General features: G+C 35.0%; 3 protein-coding genes across 8 annotated transcripts in view; 1 reads left to right on the forward strand and 2 right to left on the reverse strand.

Moving 5' to 3' along the window:
- The window catches only part of MED12L (mediator complex subunit 12L), a 161612-nt gene that overhangs the window by 37013 nt on the left and 97229 nt on the right, over positions 1-27370 (forward strand). Inside the window, 5 exon segments of the mRNA XM_029283807.1 lie at positions 4326-4457; positions 8184-8310; positions 8445-8659; positions 9859-9963; positions 12045-12227. Coding sequence (XP_029139640.1) covers positions 4326-4457; positions 8184-8310; positions 8445-8659; positions 9859-9963; positions 12045-12227 — 762 coding nt within the window.
- On the reverse strand, positions 14284-16563 carry GPR171 (G protein-coupled receptor 171). The gene is made up of 2 exons (XM_015814320.1): positions 16494-16563; positions 14284-15359 (listed from the first exon to the last, which is right to left on the reverse strand). Exon 2 carries the CDS (start codon positions 15311-15313, stop codon positions 14369-14371), a length of 945 nt encoding a protein of 314 aa, XP_015669806.1. The 5' UTR covers positions 15314-15359; positions 16494-16563; the 3' UTR covers positions 14284-14368.
- Positions 20927-27370, reverse strand: part of LOC107286021 (G-protein coupled receptor 87) — a 28904-nt gene continuing 22460 nt past the window's right edge. For 4 of the 6 annotated variants that reach the window (XM_015814306.1, XM_015814313.1, XM_015814317.1 and 1 more), the window contains one exon: positions 20927-22143. In XM_015814306.1, the coding sequence (XP_015669792.1) occupies positions 21116-22143 (1028 nt within the window). In that variant the 3' untranslated portion in view covers positions 20927-21115. Of the gene's footprint in view, positions 22144-27011; positions 27196-27370 lie in introns of all 6 variants that reach the window. The other 2 variants (XM_015814315.1, XM_015814316.1) reach the window with 1 other exon arrangement.

The raw sequence follows: 27370 nt of genomic DNA on the forward strand, positions 1-27370 counted from the left end.
ATACTTTCCTAATGAAGAGTTTACTGCTTCTTACAATGCTATGCCTTGAACTTTGCCTAACAGCATCTCCCTTACCTCTTTGTTCAGTGCTGTTAGACTGGAACGTCAGTCACTTAGGAACAAGGACTATGGGATACCCTGTACTGCTTCTGCATTGAAATATTAGGTTAGGGATAGATTGTCATGGTGAAAATCTATGTAGCTGCTTAGAATTGACAACAAATTGTTGGCATGTAATCAATCAACCAATTGTTTGTTTAAAAATTATTCCATATCTATTTAATAATATATTAAGCTCTGGTGCTTAATTTTGTAATAATCACTGTTAGAATCCTTGAACTTAAGTTGCAAGAAAGTATTGTATAGATTAAGCAGAATCTGAAGCATGGTAGATAAATAAAAGATGGAATAACAGACCTGTGATTCATAGAGATTCTGAGGTTTTAAGGTCAATATTTTTGACCTAAAGCAGAAAGATACATAAGCATGAGGCTACAGATATCCAGACTTTTTACAGCTCATTTTGTATAGCTCATCAGCTGTAGAGTAGCCTAAGGAAGGAAATGGCATGAATCTTCATATTATTTGTAGCCACAATGCTGGTAGTGCCCAAAATATCTCTGAACATGCAGAACATTAGTTTTGTTCTTCATAAACCAAGACACTTTTAGTTGTAAATTTAGTTATATACTTTGCCTACAGTCCTTAATCTGCTTTTCCTAGCAGAAAGCTTTAGTCCTACTTCCTGGACTTCTTTCTCCTTGGTTTTAGTCATTGTGTTATGTTCCTAATCAAAATCATCTTTCATACGATAGACAATATGGACATCTATAATTTTCAAACTCAGAAAAGGTTAATATAGAATCATTACCTGAAGATTATTCTGTTTCAATAAATTGTTGCTATTTCTAATTGAGCTCTATACCCTGTATGCTTTTGGATAAGTCTCTGAAAATCATAAGTATTGAAAGATGAGCAGAACTTCAATGCTGGTAATTGGGTGTTGTTATTCTTTTATGGTATTAACTCAGTGTCTGGCTTTGGTCTGTAGATAAAATTATTTTGCATGATCTTGTTTCCAGGTGTTCCTGGGAACAACTGTGCTTCTCTGAAACTAGAAGCAAATATTTTCTATTTCCTCTAATTGTGTCATTATTAGTTTTTACTCAGTAGTACCACAATATGTCTATTTATATCCATTTATTTATTCTAACCATCTCTTTTGCCAATCTAATTTATTTCACATTTGGGGTTGTAGATATAGCTGGAAAAAAGGTCTGTGATAAATATATATTTAAATACTTAAATATATTTAAATATTTATGAAATAAACTTTTTAAAAACATGTCTTCACTTTTACAGTTGAATTTATTCTGAACACTCTATTTGAAAATTGTACTATGAATTTGTATCTTGTGTGTTAGATATGAGCAGTATAAGAGCCAAAAGTAAACAGGGCTTGTTTAAAATTATTTTTGAAAATAGCACTAGACACTGGAAGGACATGTAATCAATCCAGTGAAGGATAACATTATTAAGAGTTAGATACAAAATATATCAGGGATGGAAAGTATGGCTTCAGAGATTGGGGCAGTCTAAAACCTTCTTGATTTCAATCTTTTTGTAGGGGATACTTGGTGAAATAATGAGTGTGCCAGATCTTGTAACACCTTTTCGTATTCCATGTCTTGTGCCATACTCCTTCTAACACCTGGTGGGGCTATTCCCAGCAAGATATATAGCTTGTCAAGGGGTGGGACACAGACATCTATATATCACTCATGCAGTGAGAAATGTGCAGTAAGTTGTATATGTATGCAAAATTATGCAATATATATATATATACATACAGCAAAGTGGGCTGCAAACAAATTTAAGAAATAAACAAATAAAACATTTTTGAACTTCAATGTTGGAGAAGACTCATGACACTACAGTAGACAGCCAAGAAACTGAACAAATGAATAATCAAACAAATCAACCCAGAGTCTTCACTTGAGGCACAAATGATCAGGTTAAATTTTTTCTTCTTCAGACATATTATGTGAAGACTTAACTCTGTGGAGAAGACTCTAAGTTAGTGCTGGGAAAAGATGAAAAGAAAAAGAAGACAATGACCAGCAGCAAGGCGGATGAATTCAGTTACCATGACAATGGATTCATTGTTGGAAGACCTGACAAGATTAGGGACAGATCATCATGGGGGAAAAAAGTCTATGTGATTGCTAGGCACATAATCAATCCCAGCTGTTGTATTCTTTAGCCATTGCTTTCTTCCTGGAGATTTTGGTTTCCTAGCATCTGTTACTTCTCTCCATCTTATTTCTGTTTCAATTCTCTCCCTCTCTTATGGCATCCTTCTATTTGTTACTCATGACTAGAGGCCTGAGATGGCCTCTGTTGAAAGTGGTCAATTCTTATCAATGCTTTTTTCTAAAAAAAAAAAAAAAAAAAAGGTGCCGGAACTCACACACGTCATCCAACCTGCCTTGCATCCAACCTGCCTTGCATCCAACCTGGTTCCATCCAAAAAAGGTGCTGGAACTCCGTTCTGGGCGTTCTGTGAGAAAAAAAAGCCCTGATTCCTATCATACTAGGAAAGTGGTCAATTTCTATCATACTAGGAATTGGAGGTAGTGAGCAGCTGTGGCTTCTCCATTTCACTATCTTGGGGCTAATTGTTATACATATGGTAAAGAAAGAGAAGAGGAAGAACAAGATGTTCTTAGCTGTTTTCCCCTTCCTTCTACAAAGCCAACGTCTGTTTTGCAAGAGTTTCAGTTTCAAGTGTGTAATGGGTACATTAGTGCATCTGCAGGGCTTGTGATGGCCATTTTGCTGTATCATGCTGTATCATTCTTTTCAGGAATTATACCTGAGCAAATACTTGCGGTTTTCTTAGCAAGTTTTTTCAGAAGATAATGCCTCCTTCCTAGGGCTGAGAGAAAGTGACTTGCCCAAAGTCATCCAGCTGGTTTTGTGCCTAAAATGGGACCAAAATTCATGGTATCTCGGTTTCCAGTCTGATGCCTTAATCACTACACCAACCTGGCTCTCATGTTCTGCTGTTTATTTTTAATCAAATGTGAATGTTGTTTTATAATTTTTGTGGATGATGTGCAACATTTACTTGATAATAGTTTTGTGATTTTTATGTACTAACCCCCCCAATGCAAGATAAAATATAGAAAACTTGAAAACAAAAATATGGAAACAGTGGAATAGAATTGAAGAACCTATTTAGAAATTTTGAAAGCTAGAAATAAATTAAAATATTATTAATTAAAAATACTTGAAGGCTTTTAAAAGTAAAAAATTAGTTTAAAAAGAACAGCTAATGAAACTCAGTTCTTAAAGCATTCCCTTGCTGTTGTTACATTCTTTGCTATTTTTTAAAAATAATTCACAATTCCATTCTATCTTGGATCAGAAACAGTACTCCCGTTTTCCTATTCCTCCTTTTTATTTTTTTCAACCTAATGGAATACTGAAAAGAAATTATTAAGAAAAGTTTTTGCTCAGTCAGTTGGAGGCTGTTACCCTCCAGATCCACAAAGTCTCCAGGCACTGAAAAAGGACATCATCAGCATCACTTAAGCTCACTAGGGATAGAGATGTAAAGCTGAATATCATCAGCACACTGATGGTTTCTCACCCCATGGTGACAGATTATCTCATCCAGCACCTTCAGATATACCTTAAACAGGAAAGAAGTGGAAAGAATACTGAATCCTGCAAATTCCCCATACTATAGGCTGAGGGGGTGGGATCTCTCATTTCCAATCAAGATACAATACCACCATCCCCTTACCCAGTTACCCAGATACAATACCACCATCCCCTTACCCAGTTACCTAATTCTTCCTTCCTTCCTTCCTTCCTTCCTTCCTTCCTTCCTTCCTTCCTTCCTTCCTTCCTTCCTTCCTTCCTTCCTTCCCTCCCTCCCTCCCTCCCTCCCTTCCCCTTTCTTTCTTTCTTTCTTTCTTTCTTTCTTTCTTTCTTTCTTTCTTTCTTTCTTTCTTTCTTTCTTTCTTTCTTTCTTTCTTTCTTTCTTTCTTTCCCTCTTAAATTTTCTGAGAATGCATTAATTAAGGAGAAGCTGTTCTTGGAACGTATACCTTATCTCACTTTCCTGGGCAAGCTGTCTCCAAGGCTATCAATAGTGAAGAATAAGAAGACCAACAAATCTCAAACAAACCAAAATAAAACATGATTTATGAGTCTTAACAAAAGTATAAACACTCTAATAAAATATTATAATATTATATTCTATAAAAAGTTCTAACATTCAAATGAATAACACATTTGCTTTTATGATTTAATAGGTTGCACCTAATGATGAAGCTGTTGTAACATTGCTTTGTGAATGGGCTGTGAGTAGTAAAAGATCTGGTAAGCACCGGGCAATGGCTGTAGCTAAACTATTGGAGAAGAGGCAAACTGAAATTGAGGCAGAAGTAAGTTATCTGCTAGTCTTCATTTCTAGAGGAAAATTTGCTCCATCTTTTAGAGACCAAGCATGATGTTCCTGATCTGCAGTGCAAATCTGTCTACAGAGAATCTTTTGGACAATTCTAAAGAAGCTTTGGCATGCTTCCCACATTTTTGGGACAAAACAAAGAAAAAGCATTTACATATTGGACTTTCTATAGTTCACTTTGAATTTACAGATGGTACATAATCAAAGTTGTATAACTTAAAGAAAGTACTAAACTGCCATTTTAAAACTGCTGGAATGATTTTTTCAGGCTATGGTTCAATATCTTTTACCACATCATGTAAAAAAGGTATTTAAACATAGTGGATAGATGTAATAGTCCCCTTTTATTCATGTAATTCAGCAGCCATAATAATATTTTTAATTCATAGAGGCATGCATTAATTATTTTGTTCTCTGTAGATAATATTTGTATGCAACCTAGAGTCCTATCGGTGCTTGTGGCTATTTACAAAAGATTATAAAAGATGTTCCAGTGTTGAAGAGCGTATACTCTATATTTATTTATTTGTTGAATGTATACCTACTGCAGTTAATTGATCCCTGGCAGTTTACAGCACATGAAAGAATAAGCAGCAGTACTTATCATATTTTAAAATGTCCACAATAGAAAATAAAATTAACAAATTTATAAGCTCACTAATTAATAATAATAATTAAGCACACTGAAGTCAAGGAAAAGGTTAAAAGTGACTATATCTAAAAGTCCAAACTCAGTGGAATAAATACAGCTAATGCAATTAACACCTGGGCAATTCTGCTCATCAGACACACAGTTGGAATAGTGAACTGGGCTCAAGTAAAACAAAAAGCCCTGGATAGGAAGACCAGAAAATGATGTCAATGAATCATGCCTTTCATCTCCACAGTAATGTTGACATATTCTACTTACCAAGGAAAATAGATGGGCATGGAATGTTGTAAGTACACCAGGCAGTTTAAGGAAAAGGGGTATAGAAGAATATCTGGAGAACATTGTAGAAGATGCAGTGAAGCTAGTATATCATGAAGGCTTACTGAGTACTGGAGAAACCAGACTGACCTACAAGCAAGACCAAATGAAGAATAGAATAGACATGGCAAAGCAAAATGTTAAAACAAGATTTGGCAATGGCTAAGAACAGAAAAAAATAGAAGAAAAAGAGGAGCTAATTCTGGCTCACAAGATCAAGCCTTAAGAATAAATGAATACAAAGCCAGAGAAGATAGCCATAGACAACAAATGCCATATCTGCAAAGAAGCTGAGGAAATAGTGGATAGATCAGTTCACTGCTGCATAGATTGACTGCAAAAATAGCATGACAAAGTATGGTGCATTGGAAGATCTGCAAGAAATACCATTTGCTGCAAGCAAGAACTGGTGGGCCTATAAAAACAAAGCAAGAGAAAATGAAGAAGCTGAAATGCTCTGTAACTTTAGAATTTAAACAGTCAAGCATCTGCCACATAACATTCCAGGTTTAACATTTGTTCAAAGAAAAGTAAAAAATGTCTGGATAATGAACAAGGCAGTATCTGGACACAGCAGAATAGTAAAGAAATAACTGGAGAAAATGACATAATACAAAGGCATGCAAATAAAAATAGATTTACTTGTAATAGCTTACATCCCTGACAATATCTTTAACATCATCAAACAACATCTGCTTACCCTAAGTCCTTGGGGAAAGACTCAATCGGATAAAAATGCCAAATCCAGTCTAAACATCTGACTGACTCTGTGACGAACAATAATAATACCATCAATAACATAGATGGCTGGGCTACACCTGTGATACAATACATTGCTAGAATTATTAACTGGATAGTGTAGCCTGAAATCTAGAAATTTGATACCTATTCACTATATTGCATCCCTGTAGTGATATTAATTATTATACCTGCCCTCCAGAAATGGAGGCAGAGATTTACTTCTGGTCAAACAAACTGTCAAAAAGAAAAGCATGCATTGGCTATCCCTAAGGTGCCTTTTCAAAGGAAACTGGATTTTGTTTTTCTTTGAAGATGTTTCACTTCTCATCCAAGAAGCTTCTTCACTTCTGACTGAATGGTGGAGAATGGAAGGATTTATATTCTTCGCAGTCATCTGATCATTAGCACTCATTCTGAGAGTCATTGAGGCCATTTGGCGGTTTATCTGTGCTCTCAGGATCACCTAAATAGTGCAAATGGTTGTGGAACTTTCTTGAACTCCTGAAAGGACTCTGTTGTAAATAGGAGATAAGTGTTGTTGTATTCCTCTGTGTTTAGAGAGGGCTGTGTAGTCTTAATATAGATGGTACCTTTGACCCTCTTTCAAACCTCTTTTGGTTCAAACCTCTTTTGGTTTGAAAGAGGGATCAAAGAGGCCATGGATGAGAAGCAAAACATCTTCAAGGAGAAACAAAGTCCAGTTGCCTTTGAAAAAGCACCTTTGGGACAACCATGACCTGGATGACTTGAGAATTTCCATAGAGATATAGCTGATTATGTAAAAGACAGCCAAAAGCAAGCATTAATGCAAGTTAAAAATGGGAACTAACTAAATGTACAGGAAACAAAAAGTGAATTTCAATATATTGTAACAAAAACAAGAACAGAATGCTGTCAATGAAAAGCATTACATGGTTTAATTTCTACCAAAGATCAGATAAACCTGGCACAGGCTGGAACATTAAAAAAAAAAAAGAAACTGAGGGTTTAATTTTGACTGTGCAAGACCAGGATTTTTAAAGTAACGCAATCAAGGGCAGAGCTGAAAAATCATCAAGTGATTAAAAGTGCAGATTGTACAAAGAAACAGAGAAAATAGTAGATGCAGTTCATGGAAAAAGATCACACAAACTGATTATAAACAACAACATAACGTAGTCACCAAAATGATTCACTGGACTATCTGTAAAATTTATCATGTACCAGTAATGAAAAGTGAGTGGGAACATAGAACATGAAAATAAACATTAAATATTGTGGGATTGCTGAATATCAAGTGATAAAGTGATATATCTGTGGTTGAAAAGAAGAAAGTGTGGATATTTGATGTGGCAATGCCAAGGGATAGTAGACTAGAAGACAAAAAATTGGAGAAGATCACAAAATATCAAGATCTGAAAACAAAAATTGAAAAATTATGTTATAAACTGGCCATAGCGATCCCAGTGATTATGGGCACATTGGGTTCTACACCAAAAAATCCTGGGCAGCACCTAGAAAATCTGCACATTGCCAAAATTTGCTTTTTTGGATTGCAAAAGCTACACTGTTTGCATCCACACACACCACACCGATAAATAACAATAGTTTCTTGGGAAGAACTTGATGTATATGAAGACCAATCTTAGCTAAGGTACTAGCAGCTGTGACTTCACATTGTTGTTAAGAGATGTCAGTCAAAGGTATCTTCTATAATTCTAGTGTTTGAAAGCGATGTAGGAATAGCCTTTCATTTCTTTAGCAAAAAGAACATGGTGACACTGCAACACAGTTTCTTAATTTGTACTTGTGTTTTACTAAGCCAAGAGTCAAATAACTCTTGAATTAGATTTCTTCATAGAATATCACATTGTTCCTATTACAAATGAATTGATAAGTCCTTTCTCCTTAATTTAGTTGTTCTTTGGAATTTCTGGGAAAAGAAGGGGATGAAAGTAATTTTTATAGTTATGATACTAAAAGTCTATTATTTTATTTTATATACTTTTATAGAGATGTGGTGAAATTGAAATCATAGATGAAAAGGAGTCCATTTCTTCAGCATCATTTGCTGGATCTAGTCTCCCTGTTTTCCAGAATGTTCTCCTTAGGTTTTTAGATACTCAAGCCCCCTCATTACGTAAGTATCAAATTATATCTGTTCCAGATTAGGATTAAGTACATTTAACATTTTACCCAACAACTGTATTACTTTTTGTACCTGTTTGGATTTATTGGGAAATTAACAAAATTCAACCCTTTATCTATTGTTAGCTGATCCAAACAGTGAATATGAAAAAACTGAATTTGTGAACCTAGTGCTGCTTTTTGGTGAATTTATACGGCATGATGTTTTCTCACATGATGCTTACATGTGCACTTTAATATCACGTGGAGATTTATCTGTCACTGCAACTTCTAGAGCACGTTCACCAGCTGGGGAAAACATGGATGAGCACTATTCCAAGGAACATGATGTGAAACTTGAGGTAAGGAGTCCATTGTTGCCTTATCATGGAGATGGGCAGCATATAAATTTAATAAATACTTTATGTGTATAAGGTTGGATTATTTGACCTCTGAATTGATATATAATGTTAGAAGAAACCTGAAACAATAAGTTTAAAAGATAATTTGTGATTTGCCATAATCTTTGGGCTTCCATGGCTGCTACTGGATGAAATGAAATAAAATGCTACTTGTCTGGCTCTTCTACATCAAATGGTATTTATAAAAAAAAAACCCAATAGAAATACTTACTTTTGAAAAAAATATAAATGGATTTCTCTCATTCAAATACTTCCAAAAATGTACAACTCCTGATGATTTACAATAATTAAAACTAACACAACAATGTGGCCACAATAAAAATACAATATTAAAAAATTAAAGTAATAATAAATGTTATAGAATCATTGTGCCAACACATACCAGGCAACAGCAACTTTCCAAAGTCCTGAGAAACACATCTTTGAAAGGTCACTATAGTTAGTGCAAGTCTATTATTCCTATGTGGGGACACCAACACAGGAAAAAGGATGTACCGGTACTTAGAATTTGCAAGCAAATTTTGGAGAACTTTTTGTTTTAACTATAGAGGGTCTTGTTTCCCTCTTTGAGGCATTTGGTAAAATCCAATAATGTCTATGGGACTCTTGGTGCTTTCTGAACTTGGTGGTTTTCTTGCAGATATTTCACTACCCAACTGTGTGAGAGGAAACTTACAAACATATATTTAATACTGCTTATTGTTTGAAACTACAAGAATATTTCTTTCCAGCTTTTAAATACATTGTAATTTATGCTGCCTTAGAGAAATTTTAATCCTCTAGAGCAGCTGAAATTGGTTTGCTACACTTTTTCTTCCTCTTCACTAAAGCACTTGATCCCACAGCAGAAAGACACATTTCCTGAGAGATCATTCATTCATTGTAAACAAATCTACAGTACAGACTGATCTTCTGAGCACAGTCTACTCAAGCTTGTTAATTTTATTATTTTAAGCACAATTCCAAAGATAACCTATCTTGATTGTAATGTGTATTGATTATTATAAAGTATTCATTCTTACTGCATATAATCAGTAATTTATGTTATACTTGAATTCATATAATTTGTGACGAGTCCAAAGGGTTTTCACTACACTCTGACTCACATTTTTGTTTTTTGTCTCTTTGGTGACAATTAGGAACATAGTCTTATGGAACAAATGTATATTGACTCAGGAACCACTAATATTTTTGATGATGTAGACAAGAATGACTTTAAGACAGACTTTGGTTCGGAATTTGCAGTAGGTTTCACTCCTTATTTTAAACCCACAAACTATATATTTATTCATTATTCCCTTTGCTACATGACATCATGGAATATGCTCTGATTATCTACTATACATTTCTTTTCATATTTTCACATACCTCAACTTGTCTAGCAGAAATCTAATTTTATTCTGTGAAACAGTATCACATTAGGTTTTCAAGCTTCCTCATCTATTTCCACTAATGTTCAAAATACCATTGTGGTTACCGCGTCATGCACATCTTCAAGCATAACTTCATATTGGTTTTTGTTGTTGTTGAAGAAAATCCTGAAATTCAAATAATTTCATAGACCTGGCAATGTTGGTATTTATTAGTGTAACATGGATAGCCACTTCATCTGAACCAAATTTCAGCATGTAGAGGCTCAAGTTCCCAAAGAGCATGTTTGAGCATGGTGTGATGTGTAGAAATGAGGCACTTCTGAATAATCAGTCATCAGTGGCCTGACAACAAAGCCAAATATTTCCCATATCAAAAAAATAAGAAAAATAAATAAATATGTTTTACATTTCTTTGATGTACAGTATTGTACAAACACGTACTGTAATTGTTTTCTTGCTAAAATAGGAACTGTTAGTTTTAGATGTTTCTGAAAAATGTTAATACTTCCCCCCAAAATTTATATAAAATTTACTGTAAGCATTTACCTCAGTGTTAGCCTGAGTTATAGGTTCTTCACCTTATTGTGTGATAGGCTATTTTCAATCTTTATATCAATAGCATAGGGAAGAGGTGAAAAGGCATTTTTAAAGAAACTCTTTTATTGGGCATGCTAATTGAGGCTGCTGCTTATTTGAAGTTAAAAAAAAAAAATCAAAATGTCATATTGTCCTCTTGCTAAAATCCCAGAGAGCTACTGTTAACTGATGGTACTAAGTTAATTAGTACAGTGGTATGATTTAATAGAAATCCTGCAGTAAAATGATTGCAAATGTTATTGTTTCACTTGCGAATTGCAGTGAAGGAACTGAATGTTAACTGAAAACTTATAAATATCAGATAGTCCTCGACTTAGAACTGGTCCTTTAACGATCCATTCAAAGTTATGGTGGCCTTGGGAAGCATGCTTTATAGCCCGAAAAACACTTCTGGATGGGGTAAAATTAATTAATGTATAGGCCGCCCATCTTACCATAAGGTAAAATTGGGCAGCTTATAATCATGAAATATAAAAATATGTATTTATGTTAAAATAAATAAATTAATACTCTCAAACACAATGATCCAGTTACATATGGTGAGGGAGGGGGAAGGGTGGGAAGGAGGTGGGATATGTTATTAATTAATCAACCATCACTGGGATGCTACCGCATTGGAGCCCCAAGCCAACTGGCAAAGCCAGGCCCTTAATGAACGATCAGAAGGGTTGGGGCCAACCTAACATTGGGGGGGGGGGCAAGATGTTCCAGGTGTGACAGCAGAGAAGGCCTTCTCCTGAATCCTGCTGGCTGGAACAAATGGGCTGACGGCCCGCAGCATGCCTGCTGTACTGGCATGGGTGGGATAATCTTAGTTGCCAAGCATCTGAATTTTGATCATGTTACCATGGGGTTAGTGCAACAGTCATAAATGTGAAAAATTGTCATAAGTCACATTTTTCAGTGCTGTTGTAATTTTAAATGGTCACCCAACAAATAGTTGTAAGTCAAAAGCTACCTGTACATAGGCAGGTTTCTTTGGCATAAGAAACGATTACCCTATTTTTATGTCTTTTTACTCAAAAGCTTTGCATTTGCCCCATTTTCTTATTACTACAACATAAAGGCTGGGAGCTGGAATAGGAAATTGTTCAGTAAAATTGTCTGTTGCTGCTTTCATGGAATGTAGAAAGTTTGCTAGAATAGTAACTGTTATATTGCTGGTATTGAATGCTATTCCAACCTCCTCATCAGCATCTATAATTTCATTATTGCATATTTGAAGATAATTCCATTATATTCAAAATACATCATAGATACTTTTATTTCTTGTTTTTTCTTTTCTTTTCTTTTTTAAAAAATATAAATCTGGAGGACATTTCTGTTTATAATATTAAATATTTTAAATGTTCTAGATCTTTTCTCCAATGCCTGTGGAGTCTTGTGAAAATCTGAATTCAATACCAGTACAAGACAGAAGAGCTTCAGTAAATAATGAAAAGTCTACAAAGAAAGAAAAAGTAAGGGAGCTGATTTTTCCATCAAATTACCACCTTCTTCGACATTTGCAGTATGCTACACATTTTCCTATACCTTTGGTAAGTAACCCTTCCCATCTTTAAGAGCTGATGCAAACTTCTGAACAATGAGATCCACTTCATATATATTAATTAGGAAATATGTCTGTGTAAGTTTATTGGGTTCCAAACTTATTGTCATCAGTTCATAATGTACATCACAATTTAGTTGGATTGAGACTCGCTCTCTAATTGGCTTCTCCATTATTTCACTGAAAAGAATAACAGTTTAATCATAGTTAAAACCTATTCTGTTATACGTAACGGGATCTAATTAATTGGAAATACAATTTGGTATGGATGGAATCAATATTATATAAACAGATTAAACTCTTATGAATGAATTTTTTGTTAGCTAGACTTCAGGGAATCAGTTTGGTGTAATAGTTAAAGGCATTAAGGCACAAATTGGGAGACTGTGAGTTCTGATCCAATCTCATGCATAAAGCCAGGTGAGTGACTTTGAGCCTGTCACTCTCTCTCAGCCTTAGAAAGAAAGCAGCAGCAAACCACTTCTGAATATCTTGCCAAGAAAACTGCAGGAACCTGGCCAGACAGATAATTAAACATTATGTTTAATGAATGCACCATGGATTTTATAAAGAATTAAAAATGCTGGCCTTTTGAAAGGCGCACAGGTGTAAGATATTAGGTTTAGAGCCAGAGTTGAGTAATCTGTGCCATGTCAGTTGTTGAAAACTGGATGTGAAGCTCTTAAAGACTGCAAATTCAGGATTACTTATATTTTTGAATGCTTCTTATTGCAAATAGGATGAAGTAATGTTTAAAGCCTAGCAAAGCATTTCTTCAGAACGACTGATACCTTGTGTAATTAAAGCAGAATGAGTTTGAGTCTCTTTCACATGCTTGCCTCTTTCCTGAATCAATGTTCTACCTCCATGTTCCTGAGGTCTGTTAGACATTCCTTCATATAGGACTAACATTTTCAGATTTTTTAGAAGGTGTTCTTCAGAGAATAATAACAATAATTGAAAATTGTACAGTCCCTCTTGAAATAAAGTATTGCCTGAAGTTACCCAAAAGGGAAAAAATTATGGAAGTTTCTTGTAATGATACCCTTTGAAAATTGTCTTTTCTTATTTAGTTTTATTCAGAGGTGCTTAACATTTCCATAGCTTTGAAGGACACCAGTTTGGGAATAATGACCTGAAACACATCTGTTCTTCTGCTTTAGCAATGGCAGACATGCAATAAGGGGAAGAATAAGATAGAAAATAGTGTATGAAATGATATATATCTGATTCAGATGCATGCACAAGGAAGTTCTCTGTGTACTTTTTCTTTTTTCTGTGATCAATTTGATTAAAATTTCTCTTCCAACACATATAGTTTATCTTTGTATTAAAAACAGCAAAGTAAGAACTGATTTACTATTAAGCAGATCATGAAAACATGGTTCTCTTTTAAGATCTTTGTGTGAGTCACCACATTCAGAAGCTCTTAATCTGAACTCTGACAACATCTAACAATTATTTACTGATGAAATAACCTCTGCACTAATTTTGGAGACATTTTTCAGTAACAAGTGAGATTTAAATCTTACCCAGGCCTTTTAAATGAGCTTTTTAGCCAGTGTTCATGTTTCATGTCTTTCAGCTGTTTTCTACTGGTTTAATTATAGCTTTGTATGATGATGCTGATCTTATATTTTTACTATTTAATTTTGAACTATTTTGGGAAGTTCATTGCAATCTAGAGCAGGGATCCCCAACCCCGGTCCATGGCCCAATGCTGGCCCGTAGCCTATTCAGAAGCGGCCTATAGAAGTGGTGGGTGAAATCTACGTTTGTGAAAGTGCCATGTGTGTGCACAAAACCATCCCTTAATTCACTCCTGACCACCGCTGCTGCCACTGGCACCGGTTCACCAAGCCGCCGAACCCGGAAAGGTTGGATACTTCTGATCTAGAGGATGAAGTATAAACTACTGTTTGGCATACCACCAGAAATGTCCATGTTCTCCTTCTGTTCAGTCTTACCACCTCTTGTCCCCAACAATCTGTAACCTTATTCAAACCATAGAAATCCAAACTGTACCAAAGAAGTGGGAAGACAAATGTATTTTTAATGTCCTGTTCATGTGGAAAAGATTGCAATCTCAGCTGAAACCTGAAACTGTTGTATTTTCTCTCCATGCATTTCTTAATCACCTAGAGAAACATGTCTACCTTTAAAGGGTACAAAACTTTTAGTCGCTGTTAGCCTAAATGTTTTTGAAAAATAAAAACACAAAATGGGGTCAAAGCACAGGTTTGATACACCAAAAAGCAAGGTGGATTCTTTTGCTTTGTAAAGAGATTCTCTAAGAAAACAGTCTGTGATTATAGTTTTACTTTGGCTTAGCGTATATGGGATTCGAACAATATGGTAAGGAACAAAGCATATGATATAGCTTGCGGTAACTAAAAGGATGTTTACCAGAGCTCTTTTTACCCTGGGATAGCCTTCTGTACCTTTGTTTTGATACAGTAATCTGATCACAAGGAAATTAGAGATAAGCACCATAGCTGAAAAATACAGAAATATTGCAGTACATATGAAATTGGTGAACACATGCCAGTCTCTTCCCACTTTTGTTTTGAAATCAATGCACCCTACATTTGATGATTCTTCGATCTCTGTGATTGGAATAATCATATTTGGTACCATGATGAAGAGAACCATTACCCATACAACTGCTGATATCATCTTGGCAAAACCAGGTTCCTGAATCCTGTAGATCTTGTAACTCTTTGTTAACTGGAGACACCGGTCCATGCTTAAAAATCCCAGGAATATGATTGATAAGTACATATTAATATAGATCAGGCATGCTGTGACTTGACAGTGGAATATTTTCAGTTTCCATGGGGCAACTCCTAAATCTACAATTATTTTCATTGGCAGGGCAAGGGTCAGCAAAAAATCTGCTGTTAGTAGGTTAATTAAGTAAACATTCATGCATTTGTGATGCTTCTTAGTCTTCAAGAAGTTCCAGAGGGCAAAACAGCTCCCAATGAACCCAATAAGAAAGATCAAGTAATAAATATAAGTGAATGGCTGCATCTGAGAGTAAATATTGCATTCTGAAGAATTGATGGAAGCCATCTGAAATGTTTAACAGTAAAGGCAAATTATAGGAATCACCTTGAATCTGTGAATGAAAGAGAGAGAGAGAGAAAACAAGAAAGAAAGAAAAAAAGAAAGAAGAAAAATAATTGTTTGGGCAGAGTAACAAAACACAGCCTAACATACTTATTAGCTTAAGAGCCCCTCAACCTATACATTAGAATACATTAGACCAAACGTTATATAGAAAAGGTTTTTAAAGTTTTTGAATAAAGTCAGGATAGGAAAAGTTTAGGCATTGCCTATAATCTTAAAGATAGTTTAATTAAGATGTAAATAGTAGTGTTGTATCGAATGCTGGGATCATGTGCAAGGTACTACTCTGCAACAAAACTAGTATTTTTTTTACCAGTATAAGTAGTAACAATTCTTAAAAAAATGTAGTGTCACTAATAGTCTAGTTTCACTAATAGATAAAGAGAAACCAGTGCTCTGATGATGTTACCTAGTTTGGGGGTAATAAAACATCTGCAAGAAAACAACCAAGCATAGAGATCACTAAGGACCTTTTTATTTCAATTCTGACCTACAAATATCCTCCTTTATTGGTACCACATTATGATTGTCCACTATCTTCACAATCAGAATGAGAGAACCTTCTTTTTTGCATTTCTTCAGCTATTTGACTATTTGTTCATTCTTTTATTTCTTTGCTAATTGTTTAACCAATGTTGTGCCCAGAAAAGGGGGGGGGAATAACAAAAAAAGGCAACCAAAGCAAAAAAATAAAAAATATAACCCCCCCCTCTCCTGATCAATCTATATTTTACCTAGAAGAGAGAGAACTGTGGAAATTAAGATCTGCCTCAGTCTGCCATAAATAAAGAGAAGCTCAGTGTGCTGTTTTGTTTCAAAGGTGGTTTTGCATCCTTTTCTATGCCTGTTTATTTAACAGTAGAATAAACTTATAATAACAATAATACATTATCCACTCTGGGTGGGCATTTCAATGGTTTGAAGAGGCTTTAGTAGTATAAACCTTGCCATGAACTTTTTACATTCCTTTTAATTTGTCACATGCTTAATTTATCTCAGGATAAACCCGTAATAACTGATGAAGTTCAACATTACCCTTGAGATTTAGAAAGAAATATGGCACTACATATGACATTAAGCATAGTTAGAAAATGATAATGAGATATATTTTAAGAGTACATACCTGCTGTCTTAGCTAATGTTTCAGAAAAACAGAAGTAGTTCTGTTTAATGTTGCCCAGCGAGTTCTTTCTTTGGTTTGTGGCTGGTATAATAGAATTTCCTGTGTCTTTCAAGTTTTCCAGTTGATGCATGGGAAATCAGAAGTTAGTTGAAAATCTTAGGTGTGCAAGATAGCTAGTTAAAAGCTGCTTAAAGAATGATATAGAACAATATCTTATGCAAGATAGCAAAGTTGTTGCAGCAGCAGAAAATCCATTCTCTGTTTTTGTAACAAGGGCTTTGTGTGTTTGTGTGAAAGAGAAAGTGAGAGCAAGTAAAGTTATGAATATGCAATAATGAATTTTTATGAGGAGAGGAAGCTAGTTTTCTTGTAGAATTGCTATTGTTGTATTTCTGTTGTGTAAAGATTCCCCTGTCCTTCAATTGATTTAACTCAAAGGGAAGACTTTGCTGAAGAAATGAGAGTAGTAAGAGCATTGAATGGAAGATATTATGCAATGGTGGACATTTTGTTTTTAAGAGAAATTGATGCTGAGTGTAGACAAACACTTATCTAGAACTTTTAAAAAGGTAGATTTTAATGAACTCAGAGCAATTATAACAGCATTTCATGGTAGGAGCAGCTAAGGCATCAGCACTGACTCAAAGTCCCCACCCCCTACTCTGCTGCCTTATTGTGGTGGTAGTGGTGTGTTCCAGGGAGGGATGAATGAAGACTGTTAGCAGTGTATACCAATGTTGGGAATGTATGCTATGTGAAGATCATCCCAGCTGCCAGCTAAAGCAAGCAGGCAACAGTGATATAGGGAGATGCTGGAGGCAGATGATCACTTTAGTGATAATGGCAAAGACATCATTTCATATACCTGGGATAAGGCATTGATAAACCACTCCTATATTTTTACCAAGAAAGCAACATGCATAGAATATATAATTAGAAGGGAAGAGAAGGAAAGAATGACCAGTAGCAATGGATTTAATTACAAAGGTATGAGTGCACTTTTGGGAGACATGAAATAGGTTAGGAGTAGATCATCTGTTGGTCACTAGAAGTTAAAAATAATTGAATGGTATATAATAAATCAATTGTAAAGCACTTGAAAACAATACAATATTTATTTCCCAATGCAGTTAATTTGTAAGGACTCTAGGTGTTTTTACAAGTAATAATAAAAAAACATACTAAAACCAACAATAATAAATGAATAATAACAATGAAATGCAATAATAACAGTAATTGATTACAAATTCCAATAAAACATTCATATATTGACTAATTTATATATGTTGACTCTGTAACTAATCTTTGAAGCCCTCTGCCACAGCTGTATCTTTGCCAGCTTCCAGAAGGCCATAAGAGTGGGAGCCATCCTTGCCCTAAGAGAGAAGCTATTCCAAAGGAAAGGAGCTCCCACAGAAGATGCTTCTTCATCAGGCTTTATCTGCCTCTTTGGATCAGTCAGGCATAAACTAATAATAATAATAACAATAAAGGTGGAAGGGACCTTGGAGGTAATCTAGTCTAACCCTCTGCTCAGGCAGGAAACCCTATACCATATGGGAAAGGCATGATTTTTTTTAAGATAGTCTTGTCAAGCCATATTGGACTTTAAAGATAGATCAGTACCTTGAACTGTACTCTGCAACATTTTGTAACCAGCATTGTTTCTATAGCAATGGTACAATGTGGCAATAAAATGGCTGCCCAGTAAGCATGGGGGCTATTTGGATCAGCTGAAGAAGACGTTTTGTGAAATCTTCCTATACTATTCCATCACCTATATTAAACAGATTTACAGGCTTTTGAGGAAACATCTCTGACAACTTCTGCAATATTCTTATTGCTTCAATTAATACTATCATTTCTTGTTCTAATTTCTGTGACAATAGAAACTTAGTTCCTGACCCTTTCCTATGGTATCTTTTTATATGTCTAAACACTGTTAGTTCCATGTCTTTCCCCAGTATTTTTTTCTACAGCTTTAATATCCCAAGTTCCTTCTGCATGCTGTTTTGATGAGTGTTATAACCTATTTTAGACATTGCGCAAACTGTGAACAAGTAAAACATTGCTTTATAATAGTGTATGTGACATCAGAGAAAGTAATCCCAGTGTAGGAAAGAAGAGGAATAATTCAAGACATAGTATGCAAAAACATTACAGTGCTCTCTGATTATTTTTACTCATTAGTAAATATTTCTCCCAGTATTGTCATATTTATTGCTTGCCCTTGGGCATTTAAGTTTGAATTTGAAGTTAATTTCCATGGTTTCTAGGCATATTAATAATGCAGATTAGAAGAGCTTTGAGATATGAGGCTAAGGGAAAAAAATTCCTAAATTGATGTCTATCTCATTAGAGATATGAGTTGCAAATGACAACTGATGGGAAACTTGTTTGATCATCGCAAATATCTCATAAACTGTCAGATAATGCTAAACCTCAAGTTGTCCAATCTTAATATACTATCTATCTGTTTCAACTTCTGAACTACAATTCAGGGACATCTGCCAATGAATAAAAATTAAGATAGCATGTGCAAACCATATGATCGAAGCCTGGCGCCTTTATACATGCATGCAATGTTGACATATATACAAAGAATCAGGATTTTGATCATGAGGGCTTTGATCATTGATCAAAACTCAGCTTTTTGACTTTTTTGATCTCTCACCAGCAGAGAGATCAAGTGAATACTAAGAAATGCAACTTCCAGGAACATATCGGTGAAACCAGATACAGTATCTCATATATGATATAACTTAGTAAGTTGCCCTGATGCACATTAAGTAGTCTCAAAGTTAAGATTTCTGTCTATTGGCCAATCCCATGCAAAGAATCACATAGAGACTTTGTCTAATTCTTGTGAGCGGATGTCTGCCTTTTGGAGCAAATACCTCTAAAACTGGGCTGTGAACAAGGTAGTTGGTGCTGTATTGCCTGGGGCTGCTATATGAATGAAAGAAAAGTTAGGGGAAGAAAGGAGGAATCTGTAACTAGGGATCTAACAGGAGCAAGGATGACTTGAAAGCAAGGTGAGAACTATCTGTTGAAAAAGAACTAAGATCACAGCATTTGGAAAGGACAAACCAGGAGTCAGCGAAGAAAGTTTGACTTTCCAAAAGGCTCAAAAAGACTTATTTTCCCCTTTGCCATCACCTCTCTAGGTTAAAAGTAAGCGTGAAAGTATGGACGGTAGGTGTCTAACAGAGTCTTAACAGAATGAATATATCAAAGCACAGATACAAATATCTGTGTGAAGAAGGAGGGAAAAAGAGAAACAGTTAAGAACTTGTAAAAAGTTCTGAGTAGAAATGTATGCACGTATATAAACACATACTTTGCTAAGCTAAGGCCAGCATAATTCTTTAACTTGAAAAGCATGGTAAGAACAGCACTGTATTTAGAGAAGAAGTCTGCATGCACGCCCGTAGTAATGTTTGTGTCTGGAAAGATCCTGTCCTTTTTTCACCCTCTGGCATTCTATTCAACAGAATGTCTTTCCTCTATTTGGTAATTCAACTTTCTGTTGAATGTTCTGTCTGCTGTCCAAAATGGCCTGTGTGCTGGTCATTTGTACAGTTGAACTGGCAGGTGAGTTGACACACTTTTGCTGTGGTGAATCAAAATTGAACTACATCCTGATTTTCTAAGGAAGAATCATAACCATCAAAACTCTCATTTCTCATCCAATTGGTCCCATTCCATACAGATCTCTGCTTCAAATGGAACTGAAATAAATACTGGTATCAATCTGTATCTCTAAAAGGAAGAAACTCTCTAGGACCCTGTCCTTATTGTACATATGAAATCATTTGACATTTTCACACATATGCCCACTTACCCTTGTGTGGGCTACCTAGTAGGATGTCTGATGGCTGAGTTGAATGTGTGGGTATGCTAATGTGGAAGAGGATTTCTTTATAAAAGAAAAATGATAAAACAGACTGGAAATCTTGGACAAACTCAGAAAAAACACAGCTAATTTCTTTAGTATTTTCAGTAGTATTTCTAAAATCAGTTGCTGGGCTTTCAAAATGATATTTGGTGGAATGTGTTTATTTTGCTACACTTTAAATCATATATCATCTACATGTATGTAGTTGGACATCTTCATAATCAGATATATTAAGAAAAAAACAGAAACTAACCCAAAAACAGGCAGTCCTTGATTTACAACCATTCATTCAATGAGCCTTCAAAGTTACAGAAGCTCTGGGGGAAAAAAGTGACTTACAACTGGTCCTCGCACTTACAATGATTGCAGCATCCCAGCATCATGGGATCACCATTTGTGACCCTCACAGCTGGCTTTTGCCAAGCAAAGTCAATGGGGAAAGCCAGATTCACTTAACAACTGCAGCAATTAAAAACAATGGCAAAAAGTGTCCTAAAATTGGAAAAAGTCACTTAACAATTACCATGTTTAACAATGGAAATTTTGGTCTAAACTGTGGTCCTAAATTGACTATGACCTGTAATCAATTCATAGTGTAAGGAAGGGGATAGGTATTGCAGCGATGATTGAGTAGGACAAATATTCTTCATCAGTCATAAACTGTTTGCTTAATTTAACAACATGCCCACATCTCCATAATGTTGAAAATGCTTGCTATTAGAATTTATAAAATAGTAACTGTTTCAATAGCATTTGACTTTCTTGATTTAGAATTTTCGAACTCTTCAGATGTTCTAACTTTCAGATGCAATTTTTGGTACAGTTTTTCCTTAAATGGTTGACAAAGGAATACGTAAATAACTGGATCAAGACAAACATTTGCAGCAGACAGTAGCAAAGTAAGTTCTTTTAGGTAAAACAGCATATTTTTAATCTCACAGTGGTAATCACCTTTGATTTGATTTAATGTATATGGGGCTCTGACCAGGTGGTATGGAACAAAACAAACGATAAACACAAACATGATGGTGAAAATGTTTCGATTGGTCTTTTTCTTTACCAGCTTGGAATTTTTCTTAAATTTTTGGTGTGAAATATATATTTTCTTTGCAATGGAACTGTAGAAGACTATTAGGAGAAAAAACACAATCCAGAAAATTCCTAGGCATGTGTAGCTTGAAGCTGTGTGCCATTGGATTCCAAGATGGCTTTTGAGTTTCATACAGTCATTTGAATTGTCTTCCGTAGGAGTTTGGTTTGTTAAAATAATATTGGGAAAAGAGATAAGAATCTGTAGCAGCCATATGACCAGACATACAATTTTGCTACACTGGACATTGTAAGCCGAAGTGCTGAATTGCGGCTTCATTATTTTAAAGCATCTGTCAAACCCTATGAGTCCAAATAATGTTATACTAATATACATATTTAGGTAAAAGATGACAGCAGAATAGCGGCAGACAACAACATTGAGCTGCCAATGTCCAATTTTGGAGTCAGAAAGTATTTTAAAAGGGTAAGTTAAGCTCATAATAAGGTCGGCTGTGACAATGTTCTTGAGATAAACAATAAAACTTGTCTTGCTGGGAATGTGAAGAAAGATCCAAGCTGCCGCTGCATTTAACAGTATTCCACCTATAAAGATGAAACCATAGATCAATGGAACAACTTGTTGTGTAATGATTTTATTGCTACCACAGTTATTTTCTGAAGTATTGCTTGAATCAACCATGTTTAATTCATTTTCAGCTCCTGAAAATAAAAAAAAAACAAGTTAAGTTTAAGAAAACAATTTGCATACATTTTTCTCTTTTAAGATATCAGAAAGTCATATGCAATTGCAAGTAAAAAGGCAACATTCTCAAAGTATTATTATTTTGAAATATAATTTCTATCAAATAGTTGTCACAAAAGCAGCATATGATTTTTTAAAAAATGCTTTTATGTTCCTATATTTATGTAAACAGCTTCATCTAATGCTGAGCAGAATTTTTACTGATAATAATTAATGCTGAGATGCACTACCTAAACAGCCCCTTGTAGTCCTGGGTATTATCAGATAATTGTAATTTTGAATATAATAGAAGAAATAATTAATTATTTCTACTGAAAGCTGAAGTCAGCTTTTGATAATATGTGCTTTTAGTTAATAAGAATAAGGAATATTTTGCCATTATCTTTTTATGATTTTTTTCAACTTGCCAATTTAGTTTAAAGCCTCATTTCTTGGGGGTTTTCCAGTCCAGTATTAGCCAGTAATAATTCTGCTCAGCTTTTAAAACTTCTGCCAAGATTATCTATTCTTACATAGACCCAGTGACATATAAATATTTTAAGAAATACATAAATAGTAAGAAATATTCATTCCTGGTTCCTCCATACTTCAGAAACTCACCTTTTATAAAGCAGCTTTAAACAAGGTAGTCTCATTTTTTAACTTCACCTACTTGTAAAAGGTAGCTCAGCTCACAGAAGGAAAAGCCCATAAAAAGGATTCTACTTAGTTTTGGGGTAAATGAGTAAATGAGACGATAAATGCTTTCAGACTTTTAAGACTGATGCTAGCTGTTTGAGGTAATCTGGACAAGAAGCACAAATCATGAGAACTAACTTACCTTTATTGTAAGGGTTACTATAACAAAATCTTGGAGATCTGAAAACACTTCCCCCTCCTCTGCCTTTGAGGGTCCCTTCTGAGATGCGTCTCACACTCCTTTTTTTTTTTGTGGGCTAAGACAGAGGTCTCCAACCTTTCCGGGCTCGGACCAGAGGGAAGGAGAGCAGCTTCAAAATTGGTGTGCACGTGCACACTGGTGTGGCACTAGTGGCCCCATTCATGCATGCGGCATGCTCTGGCACCGTGCACATGTGCAAACAGCCGCACACCCCCCCATGGGTAGCAGCCCATTCACGCATGCGCAAATGGGCCACAGACACTCGCCCTGTGCTGGCATCCCTGTTTGCACCCATGCGCATATGCAAATGGGGCCGCGGGTGCTAGTGCGAATGGGGGGGAATGTGTGCCCATGCGTGAATGCATTGGCAAGCCATTTCTGTGGCCCAGTGGCCACAAGCCTGTGGCCCAGGACCAGTCCACGACCCATAGGTTGGGGACCCCTGGGCTAAGGTTGTCTAAATTTCTGTTTCCCAAAGTCATTCCCAGAAATATTACAGGTATCAATGCATCTGTAGAGACCCACAATAGATACACATAATCTATTAACTAGAATAACTCATCACAGACTTTATGCTTCTGATGAAATGGATCTATATATGATTATTTTTGTAAACAAATAGTGATGTTTACTATTTTTTCTGAAATAGCCACAGTTCCCCTGATTATGGACATTGATTTCTGCATATATAGAAGCCTCTTCACTATGAGCAATTTTTTTAGAATATAAGATAATTATGTGATTTTTTAAAAATAAAATCATATGTATAAGTATGTATATCATCCCTTGCCGAACACACAGAAAAAAAAACCTATCGCATCCTTCAGTATATTGTTGTGTAATCCTGTTTTAATTGGGAAAAACATAACTGGATTAAAATTCTTGTTCAGGGCACCATAATTCAGTTATAATGATAAATGTTCCAATCCTACTTTCACTTCCCATAAATGCAGCTTTTCCTTCCAGTCTCCTTTTTAAATTATAAGTCTATAAAGTCAGTTTTTGTCATTTTACCATTTCTCCTTCTTTTGATAAGTTGAACATGAGAAAATCATAGCAAACTTCTTCAACAGAAAAGTGCTATTCATAAAGATACACTGGGGCTTATTTTTAATAAGATTTTATGGGACAAACACTGAGGATTGCAGGGAATATGATTTTAGAGAAAAGAAGCAGTTCATGTCCATTTATCACATTCATTTAATGATGTACTGAGAAATATGAATCTGAAAATTAATGTGTTAGGTGACAGAAATGCAGTTATTGAATCCAAATTACATGTAAGTGTTGAAAAAGTAGATAAACCTACATACCCTGGTAAAAGTTTGCTAAAATTGGAAAATAGGCGGGGAAACTTTAAGATGTAGAAATGCTGAAGGAAAGACAGTGAGTAATATGCAATCTCTTGTAAGGGATAAATGATTCTTGAAATAAATGAAAGTGGTTGTCTTGAAGAACATGCCAAGAAGTATGTAGTGGATGAATGAGGACTATATTACAAGTAAGCTATAGATGGTTGGAATTAAGTTTTTCAGAGAAAAATGAGAAATTTAAAAAATAAAAGACAATATGTGAAGTATATGAAAGTGATAGAAGATTACAGGCGAGAACAGAAAGATATAGAGAAGTATAGTGAATGTTATTGCTGTTACTCAGTTTTCTTTTTTTAAAAAAAATCTCCCTTCTTTAGTTAAATCACATTAACTGACAAGTTACAAGATTGCAACTATTAAACAGGATCTGTTCTCTTCCAAATCCATAAATGGCTTTGTGAGGAATATTTCTGCATATATGGAAATTTCTATGATTGTCATTTACAGCTGAAAACTTAATGAGGTGGTTTATAAATGAAGGAACAGCTAAAAAAATGTGGTATTTATTCAATTGAACTTGACTCTGGACATGGGAAGGCCAAAGAGATTGCAGAAATAAACCTTGCACGGGATTACATATATACTGTAATATATTCCCATATATTTATGGGAATCAGTGGAAAATATATCAACTGTTCTCTCTTTGAAACAACTCCAAAATTTCATGCTGCATTTGTATGGCCTCTAAGACAACAGTTCCATACATAGATCCATTTCCTTCAATCAAATTAAGATCAGAGGAAAGGTGAGAGGTTGTAGACACTAATGTCAAAGAACTTCTTGTGATCTTTTCAGACTGGTTGATTTCAATGTGAGGAAATTAATACCTACAATAATTTTTGTGACAGCTTAGGACAGTATGGCCCAAGAAGAAATCTGGATCCATTTCGTTTATTTCTCTGCTTGCAAACCAGAGTAGCATTTATACCAACTGTTAACATCCAAAGTAGAATTGTAGGCCCAGATAAAAGCCTGTAAACCAAATATATCTTCCCAGGGAAATCAAAGCACTACTGAATCCATGGTGTTCAATTGAGCCATAAAATATATTACAAAAATGTATTTCCAGGAAAACTAAACTTGTTAGCTCAGCCATTAAATATTTTGAAGGCCAAGGAAAGCTCATAAGTTAGGAAATGGGAAGCAAGGGAACAGGAATAGAAAGTGAGCAGGAAAAGCAACAGAAAGTTACTCCCCCCCCCCAAAAAACACTATGTTCATAAAGTATTGCTTCTTTTTGCTCTTTTGTTTCCAAAAGCCTATTATCTTTGTAGTCCTGCCTTATTACTTCATAATTGTAGCCCAGTAGCCTCACTGAGTTCACTAGGCATATTTTTTACATACAGTGCAATAGCTGGCTGCCATCTATCTATCTATCTATCTATCTATCTATCTATCTATCTATCTATCTGTCTGTCTGTCTGTCTGTCTGTCTGTCTGTCTGTCTGTCTGTCTACACACATACGTGTGTGTGTGTGTATACTGAGTGGCCTAAGCCTATAAGAGGGTCAATTATTTTAGACCTGTTTGTGCCTCCAGTACTGTCCATACGGCAGTGTAATGTATCCTAGTATCCAGTTCAAACCTGTCCCTAAAATGCACAGCCAGTTCATTATGGATTTTTTCATTTCTACTGTACAGAGCTTTGAAATCACTGGATTGCTCTGATGTCACAAACTCAACATTATTCTGCCAAGTATAAAGTTTACAGAAAGAGAAAAGGGGCTCTAAGAATGAATTATACTTTGTTTTAATAATAAAAAATAACTTAGTAATAAATATAGGTTAAATACTGTTACTTGTATAATGTATAATATTTCTGTACAAAATAATAACCAGCATGGGCTCAATAATGCTATATTATTACTGAATATTCATAGTAAGAGGTAAGTCATTTATTCAGTAGCACACTAAATGTGCTTAGTACACCATTGTTAAGCGTCCAATCCAATGACCTAAATAAGTCTTTTAAAGAGTTTTAACTTGGCTTCTTCTTCTAATTATGGTACTTTTTGCCTTTCTGGTTTCACAGATGCACATACAACTTGTTTTCCATTTTAATTTTTCTCCAGAATCTTATTTTTTTAAACTAAATTCTCATCCCATCCCAGTAACTATAAGTATATAGCTAATTATACTGATATATTTGAGATGGAAGCAATCTTTAATACAAATGCAATCAGATTTAACTTTTTAAAGCTTTTTTTTAAAGTATCAGAGGTACAAAGATGATATAAGTTAACTAGTTTTATAACTACCTGAGTAATTAGTTCAGTAGAAACTATATTTAATACAATGTAATGTAACTAATGCAATTTAATGCAATGTAACTAATATTGAACAACAAAATATTTTCTTTATTTTTATCTGTAAAACTATTTCTTAAAATAACATACAGTACCAGTAATATGATGACATATTCAGCATACATTTACTCATTTGTTATTTTTCAAATATCTTTTTCTAGTCTGCAGTTTGGAATTATAATCCTATGGCAAGATTTGACATTAAGCATTTTGATAAGAATGCATTTAAAAAAACCCAAACAAATAAGTGTATGGTAACTTCTTACCAGTACAGACTTTGGTAGTTTTTCATATGATTCAGAAGTGATGATACCCTTTCAAATCCAGCCTGAAATAAAGTTCCCAGTACTTCCCCATACTGGTTTAAAAGTCTCAGAGTTGTAGAGTTTGCTGCTTCCAGCTGATGCTGCAGCTGGCCACGAGAGGCTGATTAAACTGTGAGTGACAAATCTAAAAAACATGACCCCCCAAAAAAGGAAATGCATGAAGCTGAAACCATAAAAGTTCCCTACTGGTCATAGCAATTCTTTCAAAATTCTAATTTCCTCCTTTCTTCCATGTCCAGTTCTCAGAAACTAAACAGTTCCCAAGAAATTGGCTTAAGCAACAAACTACACATTTATTT

The sequence above is a fragment of the Protobothrops mucrosquamatus genome, unplaced genomic scaffold, assembly GCF_001527695.2.
Source record: "Protobothrops mucrosquamatus isolate PMUCROS unplaced genomic scaffold, P.Mucros_1.0 scaffold237, whole genome shotgun sequence".
NCBI classification, from domain to species: domain Eukaryota; kingdom Metazoa; phylum Chordata; class Lepidosauria; order Squamata; family Viperidae; genus Protobothrops; species Protobothrops mucrosquamatus.